General features: G+C 52.9%; 1 protein-coding gene across 2 annotated transcripts; it reads right to left on the reverse strand.

Moving 5' to 3' along the window:
- Positions 1-7,864: 7,864 nt before the first annotated feature.
- On the reverse strand, positions 7,865-13,844 carry Hs3st6 (heparan sulfate-glucosamine 3-sulfotransferase 6). Of its 2 annotated transcripts, none has more exons than XM_048436225.3 (2): positions 13,333-13,844; positions 7,865-8,614 (listed from the first exon to the last, which is right to left on the reverse strand). In XM_048436225.3, the coding sequence occupies exons 1-2, from the start codon at positions 13,713-13,715 to the stop codon at positions 7,999-8,001; spliced, it is 999 nt and encodes a 332-aa protein (XP_048292182.2). In that variant the 5' UTR covers positions 13,716-13,844; the 3' UTR covers positions 7,865-7,998. The 2 variants fall into 2 exon arrangements, with proteins under 2 accessions (XP_048292182.2, XP_048292181.2); XM_048436224.2 differs by having other exon boundaries at positions 13,303-13,841.

Genomic DNA, 13,844 nt, shown 5'->3' on the forward strand with positions numbered 1-13,844 from the left:
AGAGTGCACGGCTCAGTGGCATTTAGTCCAATCCACTAGCGTTCAAACGTTACCCCTGGCAGTCCCAGAACATTCTTACTGCCCCCAAATGAAGACTCCCCTAGAAGAGCACACCTCATCAGGTAGGCTTGCCTGGGAGCCGCTCCCTTAGGAGGAATTCAACAATCGAGTCGCATGAGTGACGGCCATCAAATGTGCAGTCACCCACATTCAGGGGCAGAATATTTTACAGAGGTCCTGCTGTTTTACCTCCTACATCTATGCCCTGGAGAGCTTGACCCAAGGGATGCTCTCTCCCTCTGCTCCACAGGGCCAATATGCGTGCATACCATGGGCAGATCAACCTGAGTAACTCGACCCCTTCTCACCCTTGGCTTACTCATCTGTAATTAAAGGTGTTGGCATGGTTACTTGGACACAAGAACCACTGATTGAACAGCTGTGTAGCACTAAACGTTTTAAAAGCATTCAGCGGAAACTGTCACCACAACCATAACTTTCACTGTTATCACTACCCTCACTGTTATCACCATCATAGCCATCATCCCGATCTTCACCAATAAAGACCATCACCTCCTCACTAGATTGGTTCCTCCCGTCCTTTCTGACCCCTGAGGTTTATTTCTGCAGATACCATGAGGATCTACTGAACTCCTTAAGATTGGCACTGTCTGGCTTCAGGTCCCGTGTCTTGCCCACCATATTCCTATGTCCATGTCTCTCCTCTCTCGTACCCCATACAGGACTAGCTAGTGAAGAAACATGAGGGCCTCTTCTGTCATTCCTGCTAAAGAGCACCATCTCCCCGCCCCCCATCCCCCTCTTTCCAATTCAAGTCCAGACAGTGAGAGCAAGGGGCCAGACAGTCTCCGGATGCTCCCCCCCCACACCCCGGAACCGTTGTGGTTGGCAGAATCCCCCCCTGCTGTGCAGCCGCTGTGCTCCTCTGTGAGGGACAGGCTTTCCCTGCGGCAGTCAGAGCCTTTGTCTCGGGATCAGCTTCCCATCAGATATCCTGTCCTCCCTCATAGAAGACGGAAGAAGGAAGATAGGATCTGACCGTGGGAGGCTGTCGAGTCAGGCCAGCTCTCTCTTCCAGTGAGGGGCCCGGTGTGGAGCTCTGGGAGCAGAAAGACAGCGAGAACAAGATCTCTGATTGTTCTCAATTGCCTGACTGGAGATTTCGTTTTCCCCTTAATCAGAAGGCTCGTGTATGAAATGCTTCTGGCAACAGTTTTGCATTAACTGTTTTGGTTGACTGACTGTTTCTGTACTGCTCTTCCAGCCAAAAGCACGCACAATGTGGCTCAGATTAGGCAGTATGAAAGGAATTCTCAGCCTCGAAGCCAGAAGATGGGTCCTTGCCTTATGTCCCAGAAGCCTCGACCAGATCCTGTTGCTGGGCACCACATTTAGATAGGCTCATCGTTTCTGAAAAGTCAGCACCAAATGTCCCCTGAAGTAGGCTGTGCAGCAGGGCTTGACGGCCCGCATCTACCTGAGGGTCTTCCCAGCCTCGTTGGGCTGTCACTCATCACATCTTGGTGGCAGAAACAGCCCAAATTCCCAAAAGCCAGGCCTTTGGCTGTGCTTCTGGTTAGGCCCTGCCCACAGCCCATCTGGAGATGAAGCATGTGGTCAAACTCTCCCGAGGGTGTGGTCCTGCCTCTGAACCCCAGCAGACTGGCTAGCCTCCAGAGCCATCAAGAGCCCTGCATAGCCTCCTCAGTACGCTAGGATTTTGAGCAAATCTTTTACCTAGACCAGTTTGTTCTGGATTGCCCATGAATCTGCTGCTGAAGGAGGTGAGGTGTGCCTGGAGTAAGCCGCTGTTCTTGGAGGTGCTACAGCACCTACCAGTGGGTCTTAGCACCACGCCAACACAGAGCTACAGCAGGCTGGGACCCAGAATGAACCAGAACACAGCTTGCATCCAAGGCAAGTCCCAAGACAGGACGGTAGCTGCACAGTTTGTAGAGGGCTGGTCTTTAGTGGGCAGAGCTCTTGCCTGAAGTCTAGGATGAAAAGCCCGTGCTCTCATTCTCTTAAACTCTGTTCTTGTCTTATTTTGTGTTTGTTCATCTGTTGAGACCGGGTCTCGAGTAGCCCAGGCTAACCTCAAACTATTTATGTAGTTGAGAATGATCTTGAACTCTTGTTTTGGGGTGTTTGTTTTGGGTTTGGTTTTTTGAGACAGGGTTTCTCTTTATAGCCCTAGCTATTCTGGAACTCGCTCTGTAGACCGGGTTGATCTCAAACTCAGAGATCCCACCTGCCTATGCCTCCCAAACGCTGGGATTAAAGGCATACACCACCATTACCTGGCAACCTTGAACTCTTGATCCCCCTACATCCATCTCCCAAGCGCTGGGAGTGTAGGTGAGTGCCACATCACCTCTCGCTTCTTCACACACAAGCATGTGCACATGCCGTACACAGTCATTTGTTTCTCACACACCTGGAATTCTCTCTGCTCCCATTTTTGACCAAGATGGAAAGACAAGGACTGGGCTGGCCTTTTTGCTTAAAGCAAGCAAAAAGCAAAGTGAGGAAAAAGGTGGAATAAGCTTCCTCCTGCCACACCTTTCTAAAAATCTGAGCTGTGCCAGAAGTGGAGGTGCATGCCTTTAATCCCAGCACTCAGGAGGCAGAGACAGGCAGATTTCTATGAGTTTGAGGCCAGTCTGGTCTACTTAGTGAGTTCCAGGACAGTCGGGGCTACATAGAGACCCTTGTAGATGGAATTTTCCTGTCCCGACTGCCTGTTCCCAAATAACTGACTTCTGAGTTAATATAAATACAAATGCTTGGTCAATAGCTCAGGCTTATTACTAATTACTCTTATATTTAAATTAACCCATATTTCTTATCTGTGCTTTGGCATATGACTCACGGCTTGCTACCTCATTTTCTACACATCCTGCTTCCTCAGTGGCCAGAGTCCTCTCTAACCCCACTCTCCTTTTTCTCACCAGTCTCCTAGTTCGGTTGTCCCATCTATAATTCCTGCCTGGCTGACAGTTAATCAGCTTTTTATTAAACCGATCCAAGGAACAAATCTTCACAGTGTATAAAAGGATTATTCCATAGCAGACCCTGCCTCATAAAACAAAACAAACAAACAAAAAATTCTGAGTGACTATCAGAAAATGCTGCCCACATTCAGGATGGGTCTTCTCAAATCAACTAAGGTAGTGGTTCCCAACCTTCCTAATGCTTTAATATTGCATTAATATTGCGACCCTTTAATATTGTGGTGACCCCAACCACGAAATTATTTCTGTTGCTACTTCATAACTGTAATTTTGCTATCGTTATGAATAGTAATGTAAATATCTATGTATTTCGATGGTCTTAGGGGACCCCTGTTAAAGGGTCAGCAGCGTTGAGACCATAGATTGAGAACGCTGAACTAAGGCAGTCAGAACAATTCTCCAGGTAGCGCTCCCTACTCAGGTGATCCTAATCTACAGCAAATTGGCATTAAAACCAACCATCACCCTGCCCAAGGCTGTGTCAGGACTGTCCTTTTATCTCATCCCCTAATCGCCACTTGGTGTCATCCAATTTGTGAGAAACCTCTTAGAAGTAGGGAGCCCTGCAGGGTCATTGTGATGGCTAAGGAAAACTCCATTCTGCGCTGTTCCCAAATAACTGACTTCTGAGTTAATATAAATTACAAATGCTTGGCCAATAGCTCAGGCTTATTACTAATTAGCTCTTACATTTAAGTTAACCCATATTTCTTATCTGTGTGGTTCCTAAATGGTAATGGTAATGGTAATGTTCCTAAATGGTAACAATGTTCCTAAAAGGTAAGCTCCTGACAACCCGGACTCCTGACCGCCTCCTCAGAATTGTAAAACTGCTTGCTTTGGCTTTTGTAAACCTGCTTATGGCTATAGAATAAAGGGTGAGAGCGAGTGCCTCACCAGCTGAGGGGGTGAAGCGGTTTCTCACTCAGCTGCATAGTCCAGAAAAACGAGATGATTGTCATCTCCACCTTAAAAACAAACAAACAAAAAACCCTCAAGCTCCTTCTGCATGGATGCACATCTTTGATTTGGCTTTAAGGCTGTCCTCCTGCTAGCAGTAATAATAACCTCATTTAATTGTGATTTGGATGAGTCTGTGGTTTTTTTCCCAGTAGATTCAAAGTCTGTAACATTCAAGATGGCAGCCTAGTCCCAGTTCCTCCCCACACAGCGTCAGGAAACACTGAAAACTTCAAGGGTGGCTGTGCAAACAAAAGCATCAAAGGCCTCCACGCTGATCCCGGAAAGGCCTCCACTCTAGCCCCGGAAAGGCCTTCATGCTGGCCCCGGAAAGGCCTCCACGCTGACCCCGGAAAGGCCTTCACTCTAGCCCCGGAAAGGCCTCCACGCTGATCCCGGAAAGGCCTCCACTCTAGCCCCGGAAAGGCCTCCACGCTGATCCCGGAAAGGCCTCCACTCTAGCCCCGGAAAGGCCTCCACGCTGATCCCGGAAAGGCCTCCACTCTAGCCCCGGAAAGGCCTCCACGCTGATCCCGGAAAGGCCTCCACTCTAGCCCCGGAAAGGCCTCCACGCTGATCCCGGAAAGGCCTCCACTCTAGCCCCGGAAAGGCCTCCACTCTAGCCCCAGAAAGGCCTTCACGCTGGCCCCGGAAAGGTCTTCACTTTGGTCCCGGAAAGGCCTTCACTCTGACCCTGGTAGAGTGAAGTGTTGTAGAGACTTCTTAGAAACCTGGCAGCTCTCAGGCAGAAGCAAACACCCAGGGCAGCCTGACTAGGGCATAATCCTGGACAGGTGGGGAGGTTGAATCACTCAGGTCCTCCGAGGATGACCTCTAGACCAGACTTGTACACCATAGGCCGCTAGAAGGTCAGCTGTGGGGACCAATAGAATAAGACCAGTCCCCAAAGCAGCCCTCAGCCTGGGATGCAGGGACTCATAGATGTTCCCTGAGTGATGGAAGGGGCACAGATTTGGCTCCTCCTTTCTTCCCTAGCCCTGCCCTGCCCTTGGGAGGAAGCAAGCCCTGACCACAGAGGCTGGCCCAGCCCTTTGAAGAGAGACCACCCACAACTAGAGACCTCGGGCTCACCTCACTGGCAGGAGGGAGGGGTCATCAAGCACAGCCTTGCACTGTTCAGAGAGCTCCCAGATCCTTTCTTGACCTGACCCACTTCAGAATGGGTGAGATGGTAATGGCCCTTCCAGGAGACTGACAAAGGAAAGGGTGAGCAAGATGCCAGCGTTTTGTAGGTATCTGAGGATAAGTAAGGAAAGTGTATCCAGGCAACAGAGAGGTAGGTCCAGCTGCTGTCTCTCCCTTCCCCCACCTTGACCTTGGGCACTAAGGCCAGCATCTGCTCAGGATCTCAGTACCTGCTGTATACAATACCACAAAGTCAGGAACACTGGCCTCACCTAGCAACCCCTGCCAAGTATGGCCGGGAAGCTGGGGGCAGGGTGCTCCTACAGATATAAGCAGCCTCAGCCCAAGGTGTCTCCAAACCCATTCTTGGACCCATTGGGCAGCCCTGTCCCCTCCTACTCCTTCCTTGTCTAACTGAGAGCTGGAGAAAGGATCTCAGGCCACTTCTCCCCTGGTCAAGACAGGAAGAAGGTAATTGAATCAGCACTTCTCTCTCCATCTGGAACATTCCAACATGGAAAACCCACAGAGCAGCTGGGGAAGCAATTTAGGGACTTTAATTAAAGGCTGATGACTCCCCCCAAGGAGCTCCACCTCCACACAGCCTGAAAGACCCACCACATCTGCCCACAACGTGTTCTGAGGCCCAGCTGGGCACCTCGCACTGGGCGTTGGCCCTCAGGCTAAGTTTCCATTGGGCGGGTGTGAGCAGAACACACCAGTCCGGCTTTCTCCTCGCTGCATCTAGAAACGGCCCTTAGAGCCTGGGCCCAGGCGAGCAAGTGCCCTCCTCATACTGCACCCAACAAAATTCCACGGAGGGGAAAGTACTCACCTCGGCGGCCTCAGAGAGCTCTAAACATCGGGAGAGAAGCAGGAAAACCAGACTGGGGGACAGTTGCCTAGCTCAGGGTTGTCCCTGACTCTCATGCCCCTCAGCTTCTATCTGATTCATCTGCACAGAGGCCATCAGGGCCGAGAAAACAGTAGATCCAAAGCCTGGGAAGGTAGAAAAAAGCATAACAGAGAGTTGATGCTGGCAGGGGCAGGAGGGCAGGAACTGAGAGCTGAGGAGGCTCTAAAGGGTTTTAACAGTTATCAGTGGTGGCGTACACCTTTAATCCCAGCACTCGAGAGGCAGAGGCAGGTGGATCTCTGTGAGTTCGAGGTCAGCCTGGTCTACAGGTGAGTTCTAGGACAGCCAGGGTTACACAGAGAGACCCTATCTTGACAACAAAAATAAGGGGGGACTGGGGTGCTGTGCTGGAGAGCTGAACATCTGCAAGTGAGCCCCTAGGCCTCATCCTAGAACTCTATAAGTAATGGGGCGGGGCTGGGAATGAGAACAGTTTAAAATAATGGGATCTTCTGAAGACACCGTTCCAGTAAAGGACAATAGTGGATCAGGGTGACGGTGAGGGTCCTGGGACTGTCCAGGGAGAAGACAGATGTGTGTGCAATGGACTGGCAACTGACCCAGGAGCTAAGGGGTTTTCTGCCATCCTTCCTACCTCTGGCCCAGGAAATAAAGACAGTCACCAATCTCATTAGGTCCCATATACCAGGGCCAGGTGTGGACTATAGCTCCCTTCACCCACGTCAGCCTGTGTCCGGAAGAGACTGTACATTCCTCTCATCTGCATCTGGACCAACACCTGCCCGGCACATTGCCATGGTAGCTCTCATCCCCACTATCCTGGCCCAGGGCAACACAGCTGGAGAAAGCACCAGCCCCTCAGGGCAGCCCCAGCCAGGAGTGTGAGCTCAGAAGCACTGGAGTGAAGGCAAGGCCCTGCAGCCCTGAGCCTCTTCTTGGCAGAGACATTAATAGACTCTGTGTCCACACTGCCGATGGGGTCATGTGATCTGCAGGACCTTTGTCTCACAGGGAACACTCAGGTGAGGCTGACAGACAATCCTCATCCCCAGAAAATCTTTTTCTCCCTAAGTATCTCTGAGCAGGAAAAGCCATATCACAGCCAAGGACAGGCCCTGAGACCCAAGGAGTCCCAGATGCAAAGGCCACAGCCAGGCCCTTAGGCAGGCCTGGGACAGTACAGGTATGATGTGGCTTAAGTGGTCCCTGAGGTCATTATTAAGACAGCTGGGCATCTGGGGTGTGGGAGAATACCTGGCCTGCTCACATCCAGCCTCTTTTGGCTAGGAATGAGCAAGGGCTGCTGATGGGCATTGGTTCCTGCTCTGCCCTGCTGAGGTGTGTACAGGATAGAGGCAGCAGATCTGGAGAGCAGGCACGGCATTGTGGGAGTGGTGACCAGTGGGCAGAGACAGAGCGTGGGTAGGGCTGCACTGGAACCACACGGTAGCTGCTAGAAGGACTTGCTCACCGGCTGCTCACTACCCAGCCACACCATTAGGCTCCCAGGTGGGGCTAAGGACCACATGAAGCGGTGGATACGGCACACACAGTTGGTCAAACCAGCTTTGTCTTGCTCTGCCGCTCAGGAGCCTGAAGCCTGTTTCCAACTTAGACATAGGAGCAACCCTCCTCAGCCTCCTAGGGCTGAAAAGAGTTGCTGTGGTCAGCCTCCAGAGCCACCTGTGTGTCACTGGGCAGGTGCTCAACCTCGCTAGGCTCACTTGTTCATCTGGGACGTGTGACCGAGGACACTGATTACCTCCCAGGGCACGATGCCATTCAATCAGTGTCTAACAGAGTTAGGTCCATGGATACCACTCCCACCCCCAACGTCAAGCCCAAATGGAAGAAAACAGATCTGGGCTTTATTTCTTAAATATTTTCTCAACACAGCATGTGTAGCGCCTGCTACGGCCAGGTACACAAACATAAATTAAAGTTACTGGGCGTCCAGAGAAAGGCTGAACTGGGCCTTCATCAGTCCCAGCCAAAGTCCTGGCCAGTCATCTGGTAGAACTTGCGGTTGAAGGGCCGGTAGAAAGCCCGCAGGCGCTGAACCACAGCCTCCGGCACTCGGGGGTGAGGCCGGCCCTTGGATTTACCCAGGCAGCGGGGGCGACCACTGCCCTGGGCCTTTTTGAGGCAGGGGAAGCCCTTGGTAGCATTGAAGTAGAAGTGCTTGTCAGTGACCACCCGCTTGAGGCCCAGGAAGTCCTGTACCCGGCCCACTTCGCCAGCTGGATCAGTGACCAGGCGCTCTCCACTGACAAACAGGAAGTGGGACAGAGGGAAGTATCGAAGCCAGTTGTCCAAGTGCTGGGCATAGAGGCCAATACGCACAGCGCTCCAGGCTGTGTCCACAGGACCCAGGCCACGGCGGAAGGCCAGGGCCCGGAAGCTAGGCAGGCCTGGGGTCTTGGAGAGTGTCTGGGCATAATCAGAGATGGCCCGGGTCACAGGGTTCCGCACCACCACAATCAGCTTGGTGTCTGGGGACATGCTATGGATCCGGCGGGGAGCCTCCCGAGTCACAAAGTAGCTGGGGGTTTTCTCCATGGTGATCTGCCCATCCAGGGTACGTGGCATCAGACCCCTGTGGAATGGCAGAAGAGTATCTGAGCGATCACAGCGTACACTTCTTCCAAGGCCGATTATCTCCCTTCCCAGCTAGCTCAGCCCTCGGGGACCAGGAATTAACCTCTCCTCCTCTGAGAGAAGCCCAGGCTAAGGTGGGCTATCCTTCTCCCCTCTAAGAGTCACCCTTCTGAAGTGCTGGGATGCCTAACTCAGTGTGGGCCTGCAGTGGAGCCCAAAGCCAGGGCTACCCTAGTCAGTACCGCTCTAGGGTAAAAAAAGTGATGGCCCCGGGGGTCGATGGCCACCAAAACTTTCTTCAAGTTGTATGACCCTTCTCCCCGAAGTACCACCTCCACAGAGTCCAAGCCAGTCCCACACCAAAGACCCACCCCTTCCAAAGCTGCTCTGCCCATCCTTGACCAGGCGCCCCGAGGCTGGTCAGCACAGACCCTCCAGGCCTCTTTACTGTAATCATTGACCATTAACTAGGTCATCGATTATTACCGACAAATGCAGCTACCAAAGTCTGGCCTCCCTTCCTTCCTCCCTCCCTCCCCTAAATTCAATTACATTCCCCTCTTGACCTTCAGTTGTCTCTCTAGGCCCAGTGAAGAACACCAAACAGTCACCAGCAGAGTCTAGCACCCTTAAGAAAGTCAGGGATGTGGCTCTGATCCACCTGGGGATCAGGCCCCAAGTCCTGTAGTAGCCTTAGGATGCCAAGAGGCAGCATTTCTGAAATTCCCTTCATTCTGGAGAAGAGTGTTGGCCTGATCCAAATATTCAGAGAAAGTCGGCAGACTAGAGCCAAGCCTGAAACTGAGGGGAGTCCGCACAGAGCCCAGGCAGGCCCAGGCACCCTGAGAGGGGTCCTCAGGCTGCACCCGCCAGCCAGTTAGTACACAGTGAGGTAGGGCAGGGTGGGGCAGGTAAGTTAAGCAAACAGCTCCAAAGAAAAGCCAAGAACTGGGTCAACAGAGGCAGAGGCAATGGGGCTTAGAAAGAGAGACACCTGTCCAGTCGTGACCCCCATCCTCTTAGGGACACTGTCCACCCCTCACTGACCACCCCTAGGGCCCACTCTGGCCAAGTTGACACACTGGACTAAGCCCTTCTTTACTGGTCTTCATTCTCTTCTCTCTGTTCAGGCTCCCAAGCAAATACAGGCAATGCACAGGCGCCATGCTGGGGTGCTTGGTTTGGGGGTGCTGATAATGGACAAGGGATATGTGCATCTACCCCATTAGACCACGCAAAAATGAGATCAGGCCTAGATATGGTGGTACATGTCTATTATCCTAGGACTCTGGGAACTGAGGCAGATAGGATAGAGAGTCTGAAAACAGGCTAAACTACACAAGATCTTGTTGGAGAAAGAGAGGAGAGAAAGAGAGAGAGACCCCCAGCAGTACCAGGTTCCTGACATCATCCATGACCAAAGCCGAGAGAGGTGAGTGACATGTGGGAAACCCTGCAGAGCAAGGATCCAGGCAAAGCTGGTCTGTAGAAGTTATAAGGATTTGTGTCTCGGTCCTCCTCATGGGTGACACGGTGAACCGGGAAACTCCCCCATTTGATAGGAAGGAATCTTAAGACTGAGAAGGAATGGGAAGGATTGAGGGGGAAACAAGAGGCCTCAGGCCTCCTCCCGGCCCACCTTGGATTCCATGGGGTTTCTGTTCCCACAGCCCCTGTCCCCAGTACTCTGTCTTGTACAATCAGGATCCACATACTGCCAGGGAAAGTTCAGTGAGACTTAGGCTACAACTTTAAGGTCTGAGAACCAGTTCCAAGCCCTTCTGCAACCTGACATCTTAGGCATCGGTGATCCTCCGCGAGCCTCAGGAGCGAGTGAGCGTGGAGAGAGAGAGCAGTGTGTTTGGAAGGTGAGATGAGCAGAGCAGAGTTCTGTCAAGTTGCCCCATAAACCTTCCCTCCCTCCTGTTGCACTCACCCCATCTGGTCTGCATTCCTCCGTGGCTCCCAGCCAGCCTGAGACCACGCCCCCTGCTTGCCCAGCCCCTCCAGAACCACCACTGTATCCCACACCTCATTTGGGTCAGTTCCAAGGGGACCTTATCCCAGTGTCAGAGAGTGCTAAGGAACCAAGTCCCCAGCCACGGGGGGGGGGGGGGGGGGGGGGGAGAAGGCTCAGCTCCTCCCCCTGCATACCCAGGCACACACCCACCTATGGCCTGATCTTAAACCCCAGGAGCTACAGGGATTCCCCTACCTGTACCCCTCCTTACCCTTTCTTGCTTTTTCAGAAAATATCACTGACTGACACCCCAAGTTTTCAATAAGTGAGGGAGAGTGGGCTAGTAAATGCTGCATGGTTTTGAGAGTGGTCAGGGGCCATGGCCCCCAAGAGAAAAGACCCTGAAAAGCCTCAGAAGCTCGGAATGTAATTCAGTTGACAGTATTTGCCTAATGTGCCCAGGTCCTGAGTTCAGCTCTTAGAACTGCACACAAACCAGCCACAGGCTGGGCGTGGTGGCCTGTGCCTGGAACTCTTTGAATTTGCAGCTGACCTGGTCTGCACAGCAAGTTCCAGGCCAGGCAGAACTGCAGAAATGGGACCCTGCCTCAAAAAAATAAACAAACTAAGTCCCCTTGGTTTGATGACATGGCTCAGCAAGTAAGGACATTTGCTGTGCAAACCTAGTGACTAAATTCAATCCCGAGATTGGGAGTGGGAGGAGAGAAGATTCCTGAGTTAGCCTCTGACCTACATGCTCATAGCAGCATACTCTCTCTCTCTCTCTCTCTCTCTCTCTCTCTCTCTCTCTCTCTCTCTCTCACACACACACACACACACATACATACACATGTATACACACACACACACACACACATACATACACATGTATACACACACACACACACCATAGTGGTACCTATACTAGAGATCCCATTAATCATCCCCTGCACTCATGAGGTATAGGCAAGAAGTTCAACATTATCCTTGGCCACACAGGGAATTTGAGGCCAACCTGAGCTACAAGAGACCCCAAAACAACAACAAAGTCAAAGAAATGATCTAATGGAGAAGCAGGGAGGAGGATGGGTGGGAGAAAGGTAACCCAGGACCCCTCTGCTGAGTTCAGGGGCTGGTCAGGTCACTGCCCGAATGAGGCAGGTCACAGCCCAGTGCGAGCAGTATTCCAAAACCTCACCAGTGGCTGCTCCTTTCCCTCAACCCATACCCGGACGGAGTTCTGCAGGTTCTGGGGGCTCAGCCCAGATCCTGTGACTGGAGATACTGAGTCAGAGGTGGTCATTCTCAGAGGCTCGGTGTATACATGAGAACACTACCCGAGGAGCGGTTACTAGAGAGGACAGCAGTCCTTGTGGCTACAGCCAGGTGAAAACGCTAAAGCTGCACCTTCCCGGAGCCCACCAGGGCTACTGGCTCACTCCACGCTTCTGATTAATGGGATGAAGCCATGGGTTCCACTCCTCCCCAGCATCCTAAGCTTCCAGAGGGACTCTACAAATACGGTACGCTGTCCTCACACTCACTACGACCATGCTGGGAACATCCATGTTTCCAAGAGCCTCTCCTCAGGTAGTACAACCCTGCAGAGCCGGGAGCTTGTTATCTCCCAAATCCACCAGGCTCAATGCGAGTTAACAAACGGAAGGAAGGACCTGGGAAACAGGAGCTGGTGTGCCTGGGGTCCTGCCACCCTCGCAGGTGACCTTAACTCAGCACGGACTTGCAGATGAGGCAAGCCAATCTGTGAACCCCCATTTTCCCACAGGAAGGGACAGGGTACCTAGAGGCCTGAACAGCTGCAGGAGGCAGTGGGTGGGGCCTGCCTTCAGCTTCTAATACCAAACTCAGCAGGGGAGGGGCTGACCATCCCACCAGGACCTACGGCTGGGGCGGTGCTCCCCACATTCCACTGCTGCACCCCAAGTCTGTCCTGGGTGGAGAGAGGACAGCTGCAGGAAGCTGTATGCCAATATTCCAATCCACACCCTTGGGCTGTACTGAAGGGCAGGGTCTCCCTCTCCAAAGACCAAACCTAACTTTCTCCAGATTCCAGCAGTCAAGAAAGGCTCACCTGATGGAGGGTGGGGAGAGGTTCGCGGGGGTAGGAACTTTCTAGAGAGCATCTAAAAACCTGGAGACCCTTTCTAATATACTTGACTAGTGGTCAGATAATTAATCACCCATACTTACTCAGACTTATAATTGGGGGGCGGGCATGAAGGGATGATAAGTTGCCTAAGCTTCAGGTATTTCTAAGGCTCCCAAATAATCTCACTGGGGTTATATTAATATACTCCATAATAATATATTGGTATATATTAATAGTTTAGTGGTGGAATGCTTGTTTAGTACATATGAGGCTCCAGGTTCAGTCCCCAGTACCCGATCCTTTAAAAAGGAAAGTCTACCTGCCCAGTTATCTCACTGGCTTGAAAATACTTTCCAACTAAGATCACACCTTGCCGAGTCCCTCAGCACACCCAACAGGAGAACGGGGTTTTCCCTGAGGTTTTCTAATCCCTGGAGCCCTTGGCTATAAAAGGCCTTTCTTTGGGGGCCACATCCACGAGGTCAAGTTTGTTTCTCTAACAGGCTTATTTCAGACCCTATTTGTCCTGGGTTCCGGGATCGCACGATGCCCCTGAGCTAAAAGCAGTCCGTGGCGCACACAAACGCCGAAGGGGCAGACCAGCAGGGGCGCTCACCGGTACCAGGCGAGCCCGCGTTCGTAGCACCTGTCGAAGAAGTGGGGTTCAGAGCCAAGTGCACGAACGTCGGGGTGCAACCGCAGGAACTCCAGCAACGCGCGCGTGCCGCCTTTCTTCACACCCACGATGAGCGCCTGTGGGAAGCGCCGGCGACCCGGTCCGCTGGCCACCGGCAGACCTGGCGCTCCCAGACGGCGGGAGGGGTGGTGCGGCTCGGCGGGCGCGGGAACCGGTGCAGGGGCACGGGTGACAGGTGGACAGCGGCCCGGGAGGGCAAAAAGGCAGTAGGCGCCTAGCAGCAGAGCTACGAACGCCAGCGGAGCACGGGGAGCACGCAGTGCAGCCCCCTGCCCCGGCCCGGCGCTCTGGAGGTCCCCAGCTCCCCCGCCTAGACCGCCGCTACCTGCCATCGGGTCTCTCAGCGCCCAGGTCTGGGAGCGGGGATAGCAGACAGGAGCGCATCCCGGCTATCGCACGCTCAGCCCGAGGGCTCCGGGCTTCTGGGTTGAGCTCGGCAGTCCAGCCGCCCGGGAGCTGAA

The sequence above is a fragment of the Myodes glareolus genome, chromosome 9 (assembly GCF_982192425.1).
Source record: "Myodes glareolus chromosome 9, mMyoGla1.1, whole genome shotgun sequence".
NCBI lineage: Eukaryota > Metazoa > Chordata > Mammalia > Rodentia > Cricetidae > Myodes > Myodes glareolus.

What these genes read in the sequence shown, in the direction of transcription:
- Hs3st6 (XM_048436224.2), bottom strand. Translation starts at nt 13,715, where the DNA reads ATGGCAGGTAGCGGCGGTCTAGGCGGGGGAGCTGGGGACCTCCAGAGC. An exon ending in CGCGGGCTCGCCTGGTACCG is followed by an intron (nt 8,615 to 13,302) that starts GTGAGCGCCCCT and finishes GCCATTCCACAG; the next exon opens with GGGTCTGATGCCACGTACCC.